We start from the raw sequence: 20,832 nt of genomic DNA on the forward strand, positions 1-20,832 counted from the left end.
TTGACAATATATACAGGGATTTAATTCTGGGCTCTCTATTCTGTTCCATTGGTGTATGTCTATTTTTATGCAAGCTCAATATTATATTGTCTTTTTAAAATTTTATAATTTCTAATATAGTTTGAAATCAGAAAGTATGATGCTTCTGGATTTTTTTTCTCTTTTAGGATGGTTTTGGCTATTTGGAGCTTTTGCAAAATTTCATGAACATTTTAGATATTTTTTCTATTTCTTTGAATATTGCCATGTGCATTTTGATGAAAATTGTGTTAATCTATAGATGGGTTTGGGTAGTATGGACATTTTAACAATATTAATTATCCCACTCTATGAACATAGAATACCTTTACATTTATTTGCATTTTCTTTGATTTTCTTCAGCAAGGTCTTGTAGTTTTTGTTGTCCAGATATTTTACTTCCTTGTTTAAATACATCTCTATTTTGTGTTTTACATATTGTCTTGAATGAGATTATTTTTGTAAATATTTTGTTATTAATGTATAAGAATGCAACTGATTTCTGTATGTAGATTTATATACTACAACTTTACTAAAAGAGTTGATTATGATGGACAGAGGGGTGAGGGGTTGGGAGGCTGGGAGAATGGGGTGAAGGGTTAAAGAAGTACAAATTAGTAATTGATAACTGGACATAAGGAACATTAGCAGAGGAAATGCAGTTAGCATTAATATGATGGCTAAGCGGAGGGCCAGGGGAGGGAGGGAGCAATTGGGGGGATAGTTTTATGAACATTATAGATGTCTAATCAATGATTGCATACTTGAAACTAATTTAAATAAATACATTTATTTTAAAAAGAGTTGATTATTCTTAAGAGTATTTGTTGAATTTTTAGGATATTCTATGTTCAAAATTACATCATCTGCAAACAAAGACAATTTTAATTCTTCCTTTCTGATTTGAATGTCTTTTAATTTTTTTGTGTCTTGCTTAACTGCTCTAGCTAGGACTTTCAGTACTATATTGAAGAGTGGTGAGTTAGTATCCTTGTCTTGTTCCCGATCTTAGTGAAAAGCTTTCAATTTTTTACTATTAAGTATAGTACTAGCTGTGGTTTATCATATATGACCTTTATTATCCTTATATACCCAATCTATCAAAGGTTTTTGTAATGAAAAATTGTTGTATTTTCTCTATTTATTTTTATGCATATATTAAGATGATCATGTAATTTTTATCTTTTATTTTATGAAGATGATGTATTACATTTATTAATTTGCCTATATTGAAACATCCTGGCACCCCAGGGATAAATTGCACTTGGTCATGGTATATGACATTATTATATGTTCTCAAATTCAGTTTTCTAATATTTTGTCAAGAAATTTTGTATCTATATTTATTGGGGTATTGATCTATAGCTTTGTTTTATTTTATTTATTTTCCAATTAAATTGGACATTCAATATTGTTTTATATTAGTTTCAAGTATACAGATAATGGTTAGACATTTATATGACTTACCAAGTGACCTTCCTGATTAGTCTAGACCCAATTGGCACTCACCACACATAATAATTACAATATTATTAACTATATTTCCTATGACGTACTTCACATCCCTGTGACTATTTCGTAACTATCAATTTTATTTTCTTGCAGTGTCGTTTTTTGGCTTTGATATCAGGGTTATGCTGGCTTTGTAGAATAATTCAGAAGTGTTCTCTTCTCTTCAATTTTACAAGGGTTTAAGAACAGTTGGCATTCATTTTATTTTAAGTGGTTGGTAGAATTAGCCATTGAAGGCTTCTGGTTCTGGATTTTTTTGTGTTGGGAGATTTTTGATTACTAATTCAATCTCTGTACTCATTATTGGTCTGTTCAAATTTTTAATATCTTTCGATTCAGTCTTGGTACATTGAGCATTTGTAGAAATTTATCTATATTTTTTAGGTATCTAATGTGTTGGCATATAATTGTTATAGTAGCCTCTGATGACTCTATTTCTGTAATATCAGTTGTAATGTCTCCTCTTTTGTTACTCATTTTATTGCACTCTTCTCTTTTTCTTCTCAATTTTCTGTTTCTTTAATCTTGTCAATTTTATTTGTCTTTTTGTAACACCATCTCTTAGTTTTATTAATCCTTTCTATTGTTTTTTTCTAATCTCTATTTCTTTTATTTTCACTCTGATCTTTATTGTTTTCTTTTTTCTGCTAACTTTGGTCTTCTCTTATTCTTTTTCTAGTTCTTTTTTTTAATGTATAACTAAAAGCTATTCTGAACTGAGGAGCTTTTAAAAATAATTTGAATTATGTGAATTATATCAACCTTCATGCTTTATAAAAGTAATTATCATTCCATATGAGATATTAAGTATTCATGTTACAGACAATGACTGATGACCCCAAGGATGTACAGATATCTTGCTATAACTTCTGTCTTCCGGGAATGTCATGATCCATGAGTTTGGAAGTATTGGGTTAGATGACACTTTCTTAAGCATATGAGATTTAAAATATCACATCATTAGTCACCAAATCTGGAAGACAAATATGGGGAGCAATAATACATCACTTCATATCACAAGGGAGAGGTAACTAAATTTAATTGTATCTTACAAATTACCTTGAATTAAGTAACTGAAGAGTTTTCTATTATTTAGTTGACTTTCAGAAAACTAGAAACTTGAAACCAAAGTTGTGCCTTTTTCTCAACAGCAAGTGTATACAGCTTGATAGTTTCTCATTTTTATTAAGCTCACTCTGGATTTCATCCTTTTTTTATTTTTGTTTTTTTCTAACTTTTAATTTGCAATTTACACAGCTATAAACCTTTTTAAACACTTTGGAAATTAGATGGGGTATAAATGACTTATACTAAAAATTTCTAATGGGTACTCAAACATTGTTTAAAAATATTTTAATAACATTGACAACATCTTGAATCTTAAAGACCTAGAAAGTATATTTTAACATTTTTGGAACTATAGAGTAGGAGCAACCAAATAAAAGTCATGACTTTGGAAATGTAGCCTGCCCATGCACATACATAGGTGTTCTACTTGTGCCTTATTTTGTAATCTCTTAATCTACTTTAAACTGTGATTCAAATATGGGACATGTTCTTTTCCTTTAGCATAAAACATTTTTGTAATTAATTTGTTCTTCATTTATCAACTTGAAATTTACCCCCAGGCTTCATTTCTCTTGTGGGTTTGGATGCCACCAAGACTACATGTCCCAAGTTCAAGACCAACATCCACACTGGCTAGAAATCTGCTCCCTTGTTGTTTTTGAGACCTGAACTACAATAGAATGCCACAGGTTAAAGTATGATATGGAAAGGAAAAGGGTGTTCAGAGACTGCAAAAGAAAATATTTTTAGATTAAAAACAAAATCACATGAAAGGTGGGTTACCTTCCAGCAAATAATTTAAAAGCATTAAATTATTGCCAAGTTGGTGAAAATTCATCAGTGGTTTTCTTAAAACCCTGAACTTTATTGCAAAGTATTTGTATATGTGGTTTCTGGCAGAATCATTTATATCAGGTCTGTGAATTATCAAGATGGATGGAAATCCTATGCCGCACACTCTGTATACCTGGAACTGTTTTCTCTTCCTCAGAATTAATTTTAGTTCTCTGCCTTTTAAGATATTCATTGGTTGTTTTCCTCATAGGAATGAATGGGAAATGTTTTCTCTTATGTCTCAGGTGCCTCACCATACCCAGGAGTGCAAATAGATGAAGACTTCTGCCGTCAGCTTAAGGAGGGAAAGCGAATGAGATCGCCTGAATATTCCACTCCTGAAATGTGAGTTATTCTTCAGGCTACATGTCATCAGACTAAATTTAGATAAAAGGGTCAAAGTAAGCATCACAGATTACAGACGATAATATATGAAATCTTGTTCAGTGTCAAGGCACTTATTTTTCTCTTCACAAGTGTACAGGCATACCTCAGAGACATTGCAGGTTAAGTTTCAGACCTTCACAATAAAGCCGATTTTGCAGTAATGCAAATTACAAAACTTTTTTTGGTTTCTCAGTGCATATAAAAGTTATGCTTACACTATACTGTAGGATATTAAGTGTGTGGTAACATTATGTATAAAACTGCAATGTATTATAAATAAATCAGATATGTTATTTTTATATATATAATAGTAACATATTAAAATATATTATTGCTAAAAAATGCTAACCATTATCTGAGACTCCAGCAAGGTTTAATCCTTTTCTGGTGGAGGGTCTTGCCACAATCTTGACGAAAATACAATATCTGTGAAGTACAATAAAGCAAAGCTCAATAAACAGGTATGTCTGTCATAACTTAAAGACGGTCTAAGAACCTATAAATTCAAATTCAATAAATTCAAATTTCATATTAAGATGCATAAACTGACTTTTTTTATCAAATTCATAAGTTTTAGAAAGTATTCATGTATTAGGTGTAACCATGATACTGTCTAGGTCACTTCTAGCCTTAGATTCTATACTTATATGTTTGTTTCAAAACATCAAATAAAAATTACCACTGAGAAGCTTGAGTTTCCGGAATAGCCTGTCTTGGGCTTGTGACAGAGATGTGGCCATACACATTATACCAAACTGAAGCCATGTTTTTGTGATCTCTTACTGGATCAATAAATGAATCTACACAATTACAATAGGTACTATAAGCAGATTTAAAGAATCATATCACAGACATATAGATAAGTTAATGATTTTTAGTTGTTATAATAAACAGAAATTTCAGCATGAAACTGCATTTACTACTTAGTTGATAGCTCATTGGCCAAAGTCATTGGAAAGTACAGTGTGGGATTCCAGTGTTGCCACTTAAAATCTAAAAATGATGACGTTTTACACCATTTTTCAAAGAAAGATGTATAAAGATATTTGAAGGTCAATCTCCAATTATATAATCTTCTAGATCATGAGGAGAACCCAAAATCCAAAAGAATTATTTGAAGCAATTTGGCCTCATGACAAATGTAGCAGTCCCCCCATTTACACAATCTTTGTAAACCCAAAGCAATTTGATAGCTAACCTAAATGCTAGATTGCTCTCCTTAAGACTTTCTAAATATTTAAGATTATAAATGGACTAATTATGACTGGTTATGTGCATAAATCTATGCCTATCGACACAAAACAAGTGGGAATGAAGGGGACATAGGGATAATGGACAATTATAGACCAGGCAGGCTTTTCAGAAACCTTACTCTTAGGCCATAGCAGAGAATATGGCTTGGGATAATTGTGAAGATATAATCTGAGGTATAATCCATAGCAAAAGTTAAAAAAGTAATGAGAATGGGAAATGGAGACTTTCTTGGCATTTTTTTCAATCTTCAGCTACCAGACTATGCTTGAATGCTGGCACAGTGTGAGCACTCTGAGACCCAACTTCTCTGAACTGGTCGGGCGTCTTGGAGATCTCCTTCAGGCCAGTGTTCAACAGGTATTCATTATTTAGCTTATTCTATCATATAGTGTCTTTTTTTATTATAAAACTTGTTTTTACTTATGGTTCCCAATAAAAGATCTCAAGATTACCAGAAGTCCCTAGAACATACTTTGATAACTACTGATATAGATAAATTGCTAACATGAGTGTCTTTTTATAATTGTCTGCTAATTCACAGTTCTTGGAACTGTAAGCAGTGCAATTTTGGACTATTCTCATGTTCGGTCCTCAGAGAGCTCATAATCTAATCTGAGGGAGTGTAAAGGAAATAATTATAACATGATAAGAAAAGTGAAACAGAAAAAGAGAAAATAATAAGCCCTTGAAAAGGGTATATATGAGACATTAGAGACAAAGTCAGTTATTCATTAAAATATTTATCGAGCATCTAGTCTGTGCCACATATTGCACTGGGCACTGATGATGTAAAGATAAAAAGACATGAACATTGATCTCAAATAATACTCAAATAAGAAAACCAAGGCTCATAGTAGAGTATGATAAGTATCAAGAGAAAGGGAAACAAGGGTTTTAAGGAAGAGCAGAAGCTAAACTATTGGAAAAGTGCAAGAATAAAATGGACTACTGTATATACATAACTATCCTTTACATATTTGTAATGGTAACCACACACCGAAGATTCATAACTAAAGTATATAACATAAAACAAGAAGGATCAGAGGGAAAACCCACAAAACCCAACAAAAAATAAATGAAAAAAATATATACACAAGGACAAAGAAGCAATGAAAACACCGAGCAACCAGAAAGCGAAACACAAAATGGCTATAAGAAAACCTCATATTTCAATAATCGCCTTAAATGTAAATGGAATGAACTAACAATAAAAATACACAGAGACACAGATTAAATCAGAAAACAAAACCCAATCATATGCTGCCTCCAGGAGACACATCTCAGTTCCAAAGACAAATATAGACTCAAAGTAAAGGGTGGAAAATGATATTTCAAGCAAATGGCATTCGGAGAAAAGTGGGAATGGTGGTACTAATATCGGACGAAATAGGCTTCAAAACAAAAAAGGAAAAGAGACACTGATAGACACTTCATAAGGATAAAAGAAATCATGCACCAAAAAGACATAACACTTATCACTATCTATGCTTCCAATCAGAGAGTCCTGAAATATGTAAAGCAATTACTAACAGAACAAAAAAGAGAAAAGACTAAAACACTATCATAGTAGGGGACCTAAAAACCCCACTGTCAAATATAAACAGATCATTGAAACAGAAAATCAATAAGGAAATAACATCCTTAAATGACACATTAGACCAACTGGACATAATTGACATTTACAGAACCTTCCATTCCAAAACGGCTACTTATATATTCTTCTCTAGTGCATATGGAACATTCTCAAGGATTGACTACTACTGAGACACAGATATAGCTGCAACAAATTATAAGATAGTTGAAATCATACCAATCATATTCTCTGATTATAATACTTGGAAGCTGGAGATAAAATGTAAAAAGAAAATGGAAAGAATCACAAATACATGGATATTAAACAACATGCTACTGAAGAATAACTAGGTCAGAGAGTTTTGGGACACAGCAAAAGCAGTAATAAGAGGAAAGTTTATATCGTTATAGATCTATCTAAAAAAAATAACAAGCCCGAATAAACAACCCAACACTTCATCTTTAAAAACCAGAAAAGGAAGAACAAATGAAGCCTAAAATCAGCAGAAGGAAAGAAACAATCAACATTAAAGCAGAAATAAATGAAATTAAAAACAACAACAACAAAAAAGACAATAGAAAAAATAATGCAACAAAGAACTGGTTCCTTGAGGAGGTTAATAAAATTGACAAATCCCTGGCTAGACTCACTAAAGAAAAAAAAGAAAGGACAAAAAAACATCAAGGATGAAAGAGGAGAAATTATAACAGACACCACAGAAATACAAATGATCATACAAAAATAATGTGGAAAAGTATGTAATACCAAATTTAATAACCTAGAAGAAATGGACAAGTACTTATAAAAATACAACCTTCCTAGATTGAATCAAGAAGAACTGGAAAATAGAAATAGACTGATCAGCAGAATGGAAATTGAAACAGTCATCGAAAACCTACCAAAAAGTAAAAGTCCAGGGCCAGATGGCTTCACCAGTGAATTCTACCAACATTCAAAGAAGATTTAATACCTATTCTCCTCAAACTCTTCCAAAATATCGAAAAGAGGCAATACTTCCCAACTCATTATGTGAGGCAATATTACCCTGATACCAAAACCTGGTAAAGATAACAAAAAAAAAAAAGAAAAAAGAAAAAAAGAAAAAAAGAAAAGAAAAGAAAAAGAAAAGAAAAGAAAGGAAAAAAATACTACAGACCAATATTTCTCATGAACACAAATGCAAAGATTATAGACCACAATCAAGTGAGCTTCATCCCAGCAGCACAGGAATGGTTCAACATATGTAAATTGATTAATGTGATACACCACATAAACAAACTTAAAAATAAGAATCATATGATCATATCAATAGATGCAGAAAGACCCTTCAACAAGATACAGCTTCCAGTTATGATCAAAACACTTAACGAAATTGGTATAGAAGGAAAGTACCTTAACATAATAAAGGCCACATACAACAAACCCTCAGCCAACATTATACTCTATGGTGAAAAACTGAAAAACTTCCCTCTTGAGCAGGAACAAGACAAGTCTGTCCACTACTGCTGTTTTATTTAATATAACACTGGAGGTCCTAGTGAGTGCCATCAGTCAAGAGAAAGATATAAAAGGCATCCAAAAAGGAAATGAAGAAGTCATGTTGACTAGGTAGAGAGTAGAGGAGGAATGAAGAATTTGGGAGGATCGTTTTATGAACTATACAGATGTCTAACCAATGTACTGTATACTTGAAAGTAATTCAAATAAATTAATCAAAAAAACAGGAACAAAAAATGGTAACAACTACATTATTATCAATAAGTACCTCACATGGAAAAGAATTAAGTGCTCCAACTAAAAGACAAGGTGGATGAATGGAAAATAAACAAGACCCCTAAATGTTGCCTCTAAGAGACTCACTTCAGGTTAAAAGACAAACATAGAGTAAATGGAATGGGATGGAAAAAGATATTGCTTTGATGGACTTAGTAGGTATTTAAGTCAGAGAAAGATAAACATTATATGAGTTCACCTATATGTAAATATTAAGGAATAAAAAGAACAAACTAATCAAAAACTGACACACAATTGCAGTGGACAATTTGGTAATGGACAGAGGGAAGGGAGGAAAGGAGGATGGGAGAATGAAGTGAAAGGTTAAAGAAGTACAAATTAGTAGCTGAAGGATGGTCTCAGGAATGCAGAGCACAGCATCGAGAATGTAGTTAGCATTAATATGCTGGCTAGGTGGATGGTTGAGGGAGGGAGGGAGCAATAGGGAAGATCGTTTTATGGAATATCGTTTTATAGTCTAACAAATGTACTGTATACTTGAAACTAAATAAAATAAATAAAATTTTTAAAAAGTCAAAATGTCACTGTTTGTGGATGACATGATATAGAGAAAACCCTAAGGACTCCATAGGAACACTACCAGAAACAATTAACAAATACAATAAAATTTCTGGATACAAAATCAATGTCTATAAATCTATAGCATCCTTATATGCTAATAATAAATTGTCAGAAAAAAATGTGGAAAAACTAATTCTTTTTGCAATTGAAACAAAAAGAATGAAATACCTAGAAATAAATTTAAAGAAACATGTGAAGGAACTATATAATGAAAACTATAAGATGCTATTAAAAGAAATCAAAGAACACACAATGAAATGGAATAATATTTCATGTTCTTGGATTTGAAAAATCAACATAGTTAAAATGACCTTATTACCTAAAGTGTAATACAAATTTAATGTGATCCCCATCAAAATCCCATCAGCATTTTTTGAAGAAATAAAACAAAAAATCATCAGATTTGTATGGAAGCACAAATGACACCAAATTGCCAAAGCTATCCTGAGGGAAAAAAAAACAAGGCTGGAGGCATCACTCTACCCTACTTCAAACTATGCTACAAAGCAACAATCATGAAAACAGCATGATATTGGCAGCAAAACAGACACACGGACCAATGGAACAGAATCGAGAGTCCAGAAGGAAACTCATGTTTATATGGACAAATAAGTTTCAACAAAAAAGTCAAAAAAATACAGTAGAGAAAGGAAAGCCTCTTCAATAAATTTTGCTGGGAAAATTGGAAGACCACCTGCAAAAGAATGAAACTACACTGTCGTCTATCTCCACACACCAAAATGAATTCAAAATGGATTAAAGACCTGAACATAAGATCTCGACCAATAATTTGCATAGAAGAAAATATAAGAACTAAACTCATGGATCTTGGACTTAAAGAGGATTTTATGAATTTGACCTCAAAGACGAGGTAAATAAAAGCAAAAGTAAAAGAATGGGACTACATCAAATTAAAATTTTTCTGTACAGCAAAAGAAACCAGCAATAGTGTAAATAGATAACCATCTGAATGGGAAAAACTATTTGCCAGCAACAACTCTGATAAGGGCCTAATATTCAAAATATACAAAGAACTCATACAACTCAATAACAACAACAAAAAAAAACAATCCAATCAAAAAATGGGCAGAGGACCTGATTTCTAGTTTCATACCTTTGTGATCGGAGAAGATGATAGATACGATTTCAATATTCTTAAATTGATTGAGATTTGTTCTGTGTCCTAACAGATGGTCTGTCCTAGAAATTGTTTCATGTGCACTTGAGAAAAAAAAAAATATATATATATATAGCTGTTTTGGGGTAAAATGCTTTGAAAATATCTATTAAATCCATCCATTCTAGTGTGTCTTTTAGGCCCATTGTTTCTTTGTTGATTCTTTGCCTGGAAGATCTGTTCATTGGTGACAATGGGATGTTAAAGCCTACTACTATGAATGTATCACTACTGATCTCCCTTTGATGTCAATCAATAATTACTTCATGTATATAGGTGCTCCTATGTTGGGTGAACATATGTCTACTAGGGTTATTTCCTCTTGATTTATCGAATCCTTTATTATTATGCAATGCCCTTTTTTGTCTCTTATTAAACCCTTTATTTTAAAGTCTATTTTATCTGATATAAGTATTGATACTCCGGCATTTTTTTTCTGTTTCCATTTGCATGAAGTATCTTTTTCCATCTCTTTACTTTCAGTCTGTGAGTGTCATTTGATCTGAAGTGGGCCTCTTGTAGACAGCATATGCATATCATATCCATTCAGTTACCCTATGTCTTTTGATTGGAGCATTTAATCCATTTACATTTAAAGTGATTACTGATACATTGTTATTGCCATTTTATTATTCATATTTGTTAATTCTATTTTCTTTCTTATCTCTTCTCTTTTTACAGAAGTCCCTTTAACATTTCTTATAATACTCGCTTGTTGGTGATGAATTTCTTAAGCTTATTCCTGTCTGTAAAGCTCTTTATTTCATCTCCCATTTTAATTGAAAATCTTGCTGGGTAGAGTATTAATTGTTGTAGATTCTTTTTTGTCATAATTTTGAATATTTCTTGCCATTCCCTTCTGGCTTACAAAGTTTCCATTGAAAAATCAGCAGTCATTCTTATGGGGGTATTCTTGTAAGTAACTAACTGCCTTTTTCTTGCTACTTTTAAGATTCTTTCTTTGTCTTTGACCTTTAGCATTTTAATTATGATGTGTCTTGTTGTAGACCTGTTTAAATTCCTCTCATTTGGGACTCTTTGTGCTTCCTGAACTTGTATGTCTAATTCCCTTGCCAGATTAGGGAAGTTTTCTGTCATTGTTTCCTCAAATAGATTCTCAATCCCTTGTTCTCTCTCTTCCTCTTTAGTTACTCCTATGATATGGATATTATTACTCTTTATGTTTTCCCAGACGTCTCTTAAACTATCCACATGTATTTTTTCTTCTTTTTATTCTGATTGGGCATATTCTGCTCTCTTGTCTTCCAGTTCACTGATTCGATCTTTTGTTTCTTTCCATCTACTATTGAATCCTTCTAGCGTAATCTTCATTTCAGTTATTGTAGTCCTCATATCTGTCTGGCTCGTTTTTATAGTTACTATGTGCTTTTTTTATGCTTACTATTTCTCTATTGATGTTCTCATTGTGTTCATCCACTCTCCCCATAAGGTCATTGAGCATCCTTATAACCATTATTTTGAACTCTGTCTCTAGTAGGTTACTTGCTTCCATTTCATTTATCTTATTTTCTGGAGTTTTCTTCAGTCATTTCACTTGTGGCACATTTCTTTATTTTCTCATATTATTAGCCTCTCTGTGTTCATTTTGTGTGTGTGTGTGTCAGTAATATTTGTTTCATCTCTCAGCCTTGGCCAGATGGCCTAATGTGGAAGGTGTCCTGTGTGGCCCAGTGGTGCACTCTCCCTAATCCCTTATTTGAGGGCTCTCAATGAGATCTTTGTGTGAGTTGTCTGTGATGTTTTGTTGTTATCAAGCCCTTAATGTTGTTAGTAGAGCAGTGAATGGGATTAACGCTCAGGCTGACTAATTTTGGGAACTGACTGTATCCACAGGGTAAGAGTTGCTATGTGGGGACTGATCCCACTGAGTGGGATTTGCCCTAGCAGCCTTGTGTACTTGTTGTGTACACTAATGAGACTAGTCAAGAGTTGCTCCATTGTGGTCTGGTGCCAGCCTCCAGATACATTAGTTTTGTGGCCCCTTGGGAGGAGCGCCCCTGTGGGCCAAGATCAGCTGCTGCTTTTGATTACTCATGGCTATCTGGTGGGAACTACAAAGCAATCTGCAGATGGTTGTTGCCTATGCTGGATCTATAGGTAATTGAAAGAGACACTGCTGTAGGCAGTGGTCGATTATTTCCCGTCCCTGACTGAGGGCAGTTTAGCAGAGGGAACAGTGCTCCTCAAGGCCTGACACCACATGTCAGTTGCCTGTAAGTCTCTGAAACTGGATGAGCCTCTGGGTAATACGCATGTTGAGTGGCATGGGGATCCTTGGAGTCTCCTGGGTCTATTGAGTAAATTTTCCCCTGCCAACACTGTTTCTGTGGCTCATTATATAAGTTTCCACTCATAGCAAGGTCAGCTGCTACCTACCTTGTGTCTTAATGTCCTACCCCAGGGCAGGAGCTGCTGCCTATCAGTGTGCAGCAGGCACTTTGTGTATTAGATGGGGCAGGAGCTCAGGGATTCAAGGGCTGTCATACCGATACAGACCATTGCAATCCCCTCGAGAGATATTGCAGCTCGTACAGGCAGCAGTGCTCTGTCCACAAATGTTTTCCTCGAAATTCGCTCACTGCACTAGTCAAGGTCTATTGCCTGCGCTGACTGCACAACAACAGAGCCAAACAGGGTATGAGAGACTGTCTGTCAATGGACTGCAGGCATTTTGTGGCTTGGGTGAAGGGTGATCTCAGGGAGACAAGGGCTGTCTGGCCAATAAAGCCTCAGTTTTGCTTCAACTTCTGTGCCTGGGCATTTCTGCTGTAGTCACAGACCAGCTGCCATCTGTGGTGGTCCCAGATATCCCTGCCCTCCCTGGACACAATATTCTAACTCTTACACACAGAAGTGGTCTGCTTGCAATAGATTTCTGTGCAGTGCCTGTCTTGTGGCAGCCAAAGATTTTTACCTGTGTGGATTGGGAGATCAATGGGAGGGTATGGGCAGGGCTGTGGCAGTTCACTGTCAATGGGCCACCTGGGGCAATTTGTGGGTAGGTTGGTTTGGGGTCCCAGAGAGACAATGGCAGTCAGATCAATACAGTCTCAGTCTTGCTGCAACTTTGGCAACCTTTTGTGTGTTTCTTCAGAAGTCTCAGATCACAGCAAGACCAGCTGCTGTCTGGTACTGGCCCACAGATCCCCAAGATCTGCTCAAGTTCGTTTTGGCAGCATTGATCTGCTTGATCCTATCTCGGAATGGGGCTCATAGTGCTGGCCCCCCAATGGGAATGCTTGGCCCAGAGACAGAGGATGGTTTGGCAGCCATCCAGCAACATATGCCCAGGGCAATCTGGTGGTTGGGTGGGGCATGCCGATCCCCCCTGGCTAGCTCTTCCTAATGGCTCTGTGGGAGGTGGCTGCATAATCAAGCTGGTGTGGTTTGTAGATTGCCCGGGCAGTGGGCCTGACTAAGGCACAATATTGGCTGCCCTTCCAGCCCTTGTTCTTGTGCCAAGTAATGCAGACTTTCTCATAATGAATCCCATGCGAGCCTCTGATCCACCGCCGGAGTCCCAGGTGAGTGTCCTCAAGTCAGAAAGCTTGTATGCGGGTCCTTCAAGGGGGCATCTAGGGTTTCAGTCTCCTTCTATCTCACCCAGACAGACAGAATCCCCTCTGGTTTTTATTCTCAGAGTTATTGAAATCTCCTCTTCCCTAAACTGGGATCCTTGTCTTGGGAGCCTCAAAATGAGACCAGGAACCCCCTCTCTTCAGCACAGCAGCTTTGCTCTCCCTCCCCATGATCCTCCACAACCATGAGTGAGGGTCCAGCCAGATTCATGACTTTGCCCCTCCTACCAGCTTAGATATGGCTCTTTTATATTATCAGACATTTGTGTTAACATCAGTTGGATTTCAGGTGATTCTTCACATTGATTATTTTATAGTTTGGTTGTAATTTCAATGTGTTTCTGGGAAGAGACAAACCCTGCTTTTACCAAGTCTGCCATCTTCCTCCTATCTGAGTGTTCTTTTTTTTCTAATCATGAATACCTACGACGGCAAACTACACTTCTAAGATTCAAATTAATTATTTATTCAAGTATTTATAAGTTATTCACATTGCTTTATAGCACTAAGTACACAAGTTAGTATCATTGAGGAGGGAACAGCTTTTGGAGCTATGTGGCTCAATCAGTTTGGATTTCTCAGCATGTAAACTTGGTACATGGGTGACTCTGGGAAAATTCACTTCCCCAGCTCCTTTAAGATTCAGCTTTCTTACTTGGAAACATATAAAATTAAGATATTGAATGATCTCCAGCCTCCCCCTTTTCCTGACTTTCTAAGATCTACATTATATGCACTCGATTCTAGTGGTTTTCTTTATACTGAAGTTGGTTCACGAACTCTTTCTCAGCAATGAGATCCAAGGCAGAGATTCAAATTATATTTTTACTGTATCAGATTGAGGACAGGTAAAACACACAAGGCAGGACTATTGCCTAGACTCAGGACTGTGAGCAGAGAGAAGGCAGGGGAAAGAGGTACATTACAGGTCAAGTTGTAAACTGAGACACTTATATAGAAAAGTTCATTACCTCCTCACATGACCATGATTAAAAAAATATAATACAAAGTGATTAAGAGAAATTACCTAGAACAGAATCCTGGCCTTACACGTACTAACTTTTGTGACTGCAGACATATTACTTAATTGTTCTATGCCTCAGTTCACCTGTCTGTAAAATAGAGCACTAATAATACCTTTCTTCATAAGATGTGATGAATAAATGAGAAAATAAATGTAAAATACTTATTATAGTGCCTGATACATAGTAAGTAGTGCTTAATACTAACCATTATTATTTTATGACGGTTTGAATTGGGTTCTTGGATAATGGTTTATCTGTAGGAGGCTAAGGTGTAGATAATATAATGAGATGATTCCAGGGGTAATAGGCAGAGGAAAACTAGTGTTTTAATAGGAAACTCATCTCCCAATACTGCCAGAATTGTAAAGCTCAAGTTTTTGCCCTCCCTTCATCCCTTGCAGGATTATTTATTTAAGACATGAGAGGGTAGGGAAAGTTAAGAGAAAATAGAAAATTTCTTATAAAACATTGTTTAAATAAAGAACACGAGTCTTCAAATACAGCTTTATTAATCAGCCTCTATGGCACAAAAGATGTGTCTCAGAGCTAAATTGTTAAGCATAGATTTTAAGGTAAATAGAAAACTAGAGAAAACTTGTAAACTGTCCAATAAAGGCCAACAGCTCTTCTTATACTTAGATGCATCCAGGGATGAAAATCACTAATTCAAATTTACATATTGTACCTTTGGAATGATGGATATATATGTTTCTTCATGCAGGATGGCAAAGACTACATACCCCTCAATGGCACTGGTGGGACACCCACATTCATGGCCCTGGATCCTGTACAAGAGATCATAAGCAATAATACCACCATGGAATCCAGGTGAGATTCAGCCTTCGTTTCAAATGATGGTTTTGAAACCTATCAACAAGCATCGTTGTCTATAATCAGTAATCGTTTTAAAGGGGTGAGCAATGAATTATACTTCTCTCTCCCAGTCTGAGTTCTGAACTGACTGAAACATATATGATAGTGCCAGTTTAAGGTCTTCATTCTAGCTTTCTTGTTGATATTAGCTCTATTTGAGAATTGGTTTACAGGTGCAGCCAGATAGACTTTTTAATACTGTCATGAATTAGATATACACTAAAATTACAGGGCTCCCTCTTGGGTAAAATACACCCTTACAAGCAAGAAAATCCTAAAGAGAAGGAGTACTCAAGAAAAGCATGACAATTACTTTTCCTACCAATCTGATAGCTCACTTCGCATCTCACAGTGTGTGTTTGGGGGGCTGAGAGATTGGGGAGGAGAGTGCCTTTTATAGAGTGTCCTCCATGCAGAAATGAGAGATGTTAAGAATAAGTGTTCCTGCCTAAAGAGGACTATAAGAATGATAGGTAGAGAGGGCCTAAGAGCAACTGAGGATCAAACTAAGCACAATTCAATTCACATCAGGTGAACAATGAATGCATATTAAATATCTTTGTGCTCAATATTAGTGTTAGTCACTGAGAGGTTATAAAATAAAACCACTCAAATAACTGATCATATACTAAGGAGATAAAACATGCACAGTTATGAGCAAGTGTAGGAAATTTTGTCAAGGGGGCAGAAATATGTGGTATGGATGGTCTTTTATTTTTCAATTATAGTTGATATACAATATTATATTACTTTCAGGTATAAAACATAGTGATTATACATCTATATACCTTATTAAATGATCACTCCAATAAATCTAGTACACATATGATACCCTTCATAGTTGTTACAATATTATTGACTATATTTCCCATCCTGTCCTTTACATACTTATGATTATTTTGAAACTAAAAATACATATAGTTTAAGTCTTGTAGGAATTCAGAGAAGAGAGAAATCATCATAATCTTAAGGCATCAAACAGAGTCACCGTTCATACTTGTGCAATTTGTTTAAGACACAAGGAGCTCACCTTAGGGAACAAATGGTGACTGAATCCAACTAATGTTCTGCTTCACAACCCTATGGCCAGACACAACTCTGTATGCCTAGAGGCAGGGGCATCTTTCACAGATTCCATTATCCTTCATTAAAATTAGGGGAATAATAAAATATGTAAAGCAATGACCAACAGACCTAAAGAGAGAAACAGACCAAAACACTATCATACTAGGGTACCTAAATAGCTCACTGATGGATATGGAAAGATAATCCAAACAGAAAATCAATAAGGATATAACATCTTTAAAGGATATATTAGAACAACTGGACATAATTGACATTTACAGAGCTTTCCCTCCCAAAACAGCTGCTTATACATTCTTCTTTAGTGCACATGAAACATTCTCAAGAATTGACCACATACTGAGACACAGAGATAGCCTCGACAAATATAAGAGGATTGAAATCATACCAGCCGTATTCTCTGATCATAATGCTTTAAAACTAGAGACCAACTGCAGAAAGAAATCAGGAAAAACCACAAATACACAGATTAAACAGCATGCTACTGAAGAATAACTGGGTCAGAAAAGAAATAAAAAGAGATCAAGAGATACATAGAAACAAATGATAATGATAGCACACCATATCAAAACTTTTGGGACATGGCAAAAGCGGTCATAAAAGGAAAGTTCATATCATAATAGACCTACCCACAAAAACAAGAATGAGCCCCAAAAAACAACCTGATGCTTCATCTTAAAAATCTAGAAAAGGAAGGACAAATAAAGCCTAAAGTCAGCAGAAGAAAAGAAATAATCAAAATTAGAGCAGAAATAAATGAAATCGAAAATTGAAAAAAAGATAGAAAAAAAATAAATGAACAAAGAGCTGGTTCTTTAAGAAAGTTAATAAAATTGACAAATCCCTGGCTAGACTCACTAAAGAAAAAGTACATAAATACACAACATCAGGTATGAAAGAGGGGAAATTATGACTGTCGTCACAGAAATACAAAGGATCATACAAAAAAAAACTATTAAAAAGTACATAACACCAAATTTAATAACCTAGAAAAAATGGACCAGTACTTAAAAAAATACAACTTTCTTAGACTGAATCAAGAAGACTGGAAAATCTAAATAGATCAATTAGCAGTGTGGAAATTGAAACAATAATAAAAAACTTACGACAGAGTAAAAGTCCAGGACCAGATGGCTTCATCAGTCAATTCTACCACACATTCAAACAAGATTTAATACCTATTCTCCTCAAAATCTTCCAAAAAGTCAAATAGGAGGCAATACTTCCCAACATATTTTATGAGGTCAATATTACTCTGATAACAAAACCTGGTAAAGATAACACACAAAAAAAGAAATGTACAGATCAATATGTCTCATGAACACGGATGCAAAAATCCTAAATAAGATGCTAGCATACTGAATACAACAACAGAGATGGTTCAACATATGCAAATTGATTAATGTGATACACCACATAAAAATTAAAATATAAAAAGCATATGATTATATCAATAGATGCAGAAAAAGCCTTCAACAAGATGCAGCATCCTTTTATGGTCAAAAACTTTACAAAATCAGTATAGAAGGAAAGTACATTAACATAATAAAGGCCATATATGACAAACCCTCAGCTAACATTATACTTAATGGCGAAAAACTAAAAACCTTCCCTCTAAGATCAGGAACAAGGTGAGGCTGTCCAGTTGCCACTGTTATTGACTATATCATCCGAAGCCCTAGTGAGTGCAATCAGACAAGACAAAAATATAAAAGGCATCCTAATAGGGAAAAAAAAGTCGAACTGTCACTATTTGTGGATGACATGATTCTCTATATAGAAAACACTGAAGACTTCACAAGAATACTACTAGAAACAATAAGCAAGTACAGTAAAGTCTCTGGATACAAAATCAACATTCATACATCAATAGCGTTCTTATACTCTAATAATGAAGCATCAGAAAAAGAAGTGGATAAAATAATTCATTTTGCAATTGCAACAAAAAGAATAAAATACCTAGAAATAAATTTAATGAAACACGTGAAGGAACTATATTATGAAAACTACAAGACCGTATTAAAAGAAATTTAAAAAGATACAAAGAAATGGAAAGATATTCTGTGTTCTTGGATTGGAAGAATCAATATAGTTAAAATGACCATATTACCTAAAACATTATACAGATTTAATGCAATCCCCATCAAAATCTCACTGGCATTTTTTAATGAAATAGAACAAAAAATCATCAGATTTTTATGGAAGCACAAAAGACTCCAAATTGCCAAAGCCATCCTGAGAAAAAAAAGAATGAGGCTGAAGACATTACTCTGCCTGAATTCAAATTATACTACAAAGTGACAGTAATTAAAACGGCATGGTATTGGCAGCAAAATGGACACATGGACCAGTGGAACAGAATCGAGATTCCAGAAGTAAACTCATATTATATGGGCAAATAATTTTCAACAAAAATACCAAAAACATATAGTAGTGAAAGGAAAGCCTTTTCAATAAATGGTGTTGGGAAAACTGGAAAGCCACCTGCAAAAGAATGAAACTAGACTGTTGCCTATCACCACATGCCAAAATTAACTCACGACAGATTAAGGACCTAAATATAAGACCTGAGACAATAAAATGCATAGAAGAAAAATTAGGAAGTAAATTCAAGGACTTTGACTTAAAGAAGATTTTATGAATTTGACCTCGAAAGCAAGGGAAATAAAAGCTAAAACAAATGAATAGGACTACATCAAACTTAAAAGCTTCTGCTAAGCAAAAGAAATCATCAACATGATAAAGAGACAACCATCCAAATGGGAAAATATATTTGCAAACAATACTTCTGATAAGGGCTTAATATCCAAAATGTACAAAGAACTTATACAACTCAATACCAACAAATAAACAAATGATCCAATCAAAAAATGGGCAGAGGAACTGAACAGACACTTCTCCCTAGAGGACATAAAAATGGCCAACAAATATATGAAAAGATGCTCAGCATCACTAGCTATTAAGGAAATACCAATCAAAACCATAATGTGATACTATTTCATACCTTTTATAATAGCTATAATCAACAGGACAATAATAACAAATATTGGAGAGAATGTGGAGAAAAAGGAACCCTTATACACTCCTAGTAGCACTGAAAATTGGTACAGCCACTATGGAAAACAGTATGGGTTTTCTCAAAACACTAAGAATTGATCTACCATATGATCCAGGAATCCCTCTACTGGGTATTTACCTCAAAGACTTGAAAACCCATATTCCAAAAGATATTTTCACACCGATATTCATAGCAGCATTATTCACAGTGGCCAGAACATGGAAGCAAGCAAAGTGTCCTATGATAGACGATTGGATAAAGAACCGGTGGTACATATATACAATTGGATATTACTCACCCATAAGAAGTGATGAAATACTGCCATTTGCAACAACATGGATGGACCTCGATATAATCTTGCTAAGTGAAGTATGCCAGAGAATGTTGAAAATCACATGATGTCACATATGTGGGATATAAACCTAAAAGCAACAAACGAACAGGACATACAAACAGAGACTCATGGACATGGACTATAGACTTGTGGTTACCAAAGGACTATAGAGTAGAGGTTACTAGTGGGATGGGGGTAGTGGAAGAAGGTAAATGGGCTAAAGGGGGTCAAATATAGGGTTTAAGGGGAGGGTGAAGTGGGTAAAAGGGATCAAATATATGGTAGGTGAGAGAAACTGGACTTTGAGTCGTAAACACACAATAGAATATATAGATGTCAAATGATAATGTACACCTGGAAATTATGTAATTGTATTAACAAATGTTATCCCAATAAACTTAATTATTTTTTTTTAAGTTAGGGGGATAATTCTGTCAGAAAGAGGTATTTTTTTACTAATCTCCACAAAATAGGGAGGTCTTGACCTTAGCGGGAGATTATTAGAGGAACTAAGTCTTATAGTGAGCTCAACAAGGGTAAGCAGAATTTACACAGTAGTTTCTCAACTCTCACCTTATAGGCATTGGTTGAAAAACTTGTGTGATTCCAATGGCATTGTATTAGACCTAGGTGGACTACAGCCCCTTTCCGTAGTACATGAATCCCTTCTAGAAAGCTTCGG

At 34.8% G+C, this 20,832-nt stretch overlaps 1 protein-coding gene across 1 annotated transcript in view; it reads left to right on the forward strand.

Moving 5' to 3' along the window:
• The window catches only part of LOC107498919 (vascular endothelial growth factor receptor kdr-like), a 303,930-nt gene that overhangs the window by 214,580 nt on the left and 68,518 nt on the right, over nucleotides 1-20,832 (forward strand). The window contains exons 25-27 of the mRNA XM_016122603.2: nucleotides 3,678-3,777; nucleotides 5,325-5,430; nucleotides 15,524-15,630. Of these exons, the coding sequence (XP_015978089.2) occupies nucleotides 3,678-3,777; nucleotides 5,325-5,430; nucleotides 15,524-15,630 (313 nt within the window). The remainder of the gene's footprint in view (nucleotides 1-3,677; nucleotides 3,778-5,324; nucleotides 5,431-15,523; nucleotides 15,631-20,832) is intronic.

Source organism: Rousettus aegyptiacus, unplaced genomic scaffold, assembly GCF_014176215.1.
Source record: "Rousettus aegyptiacus isolate mRouAeg1 unplaced genomic scaffold, mRouAeg1.p scaffold_m13_p_9, whole genome shotgun sequence".
Taxonomy (NCBI): Eukaryota; Metazoa; Chordata; class Mammalia; order Chiroptera; family Pteropodidae; genus Rousettus; species Rousettus aegyptiacus.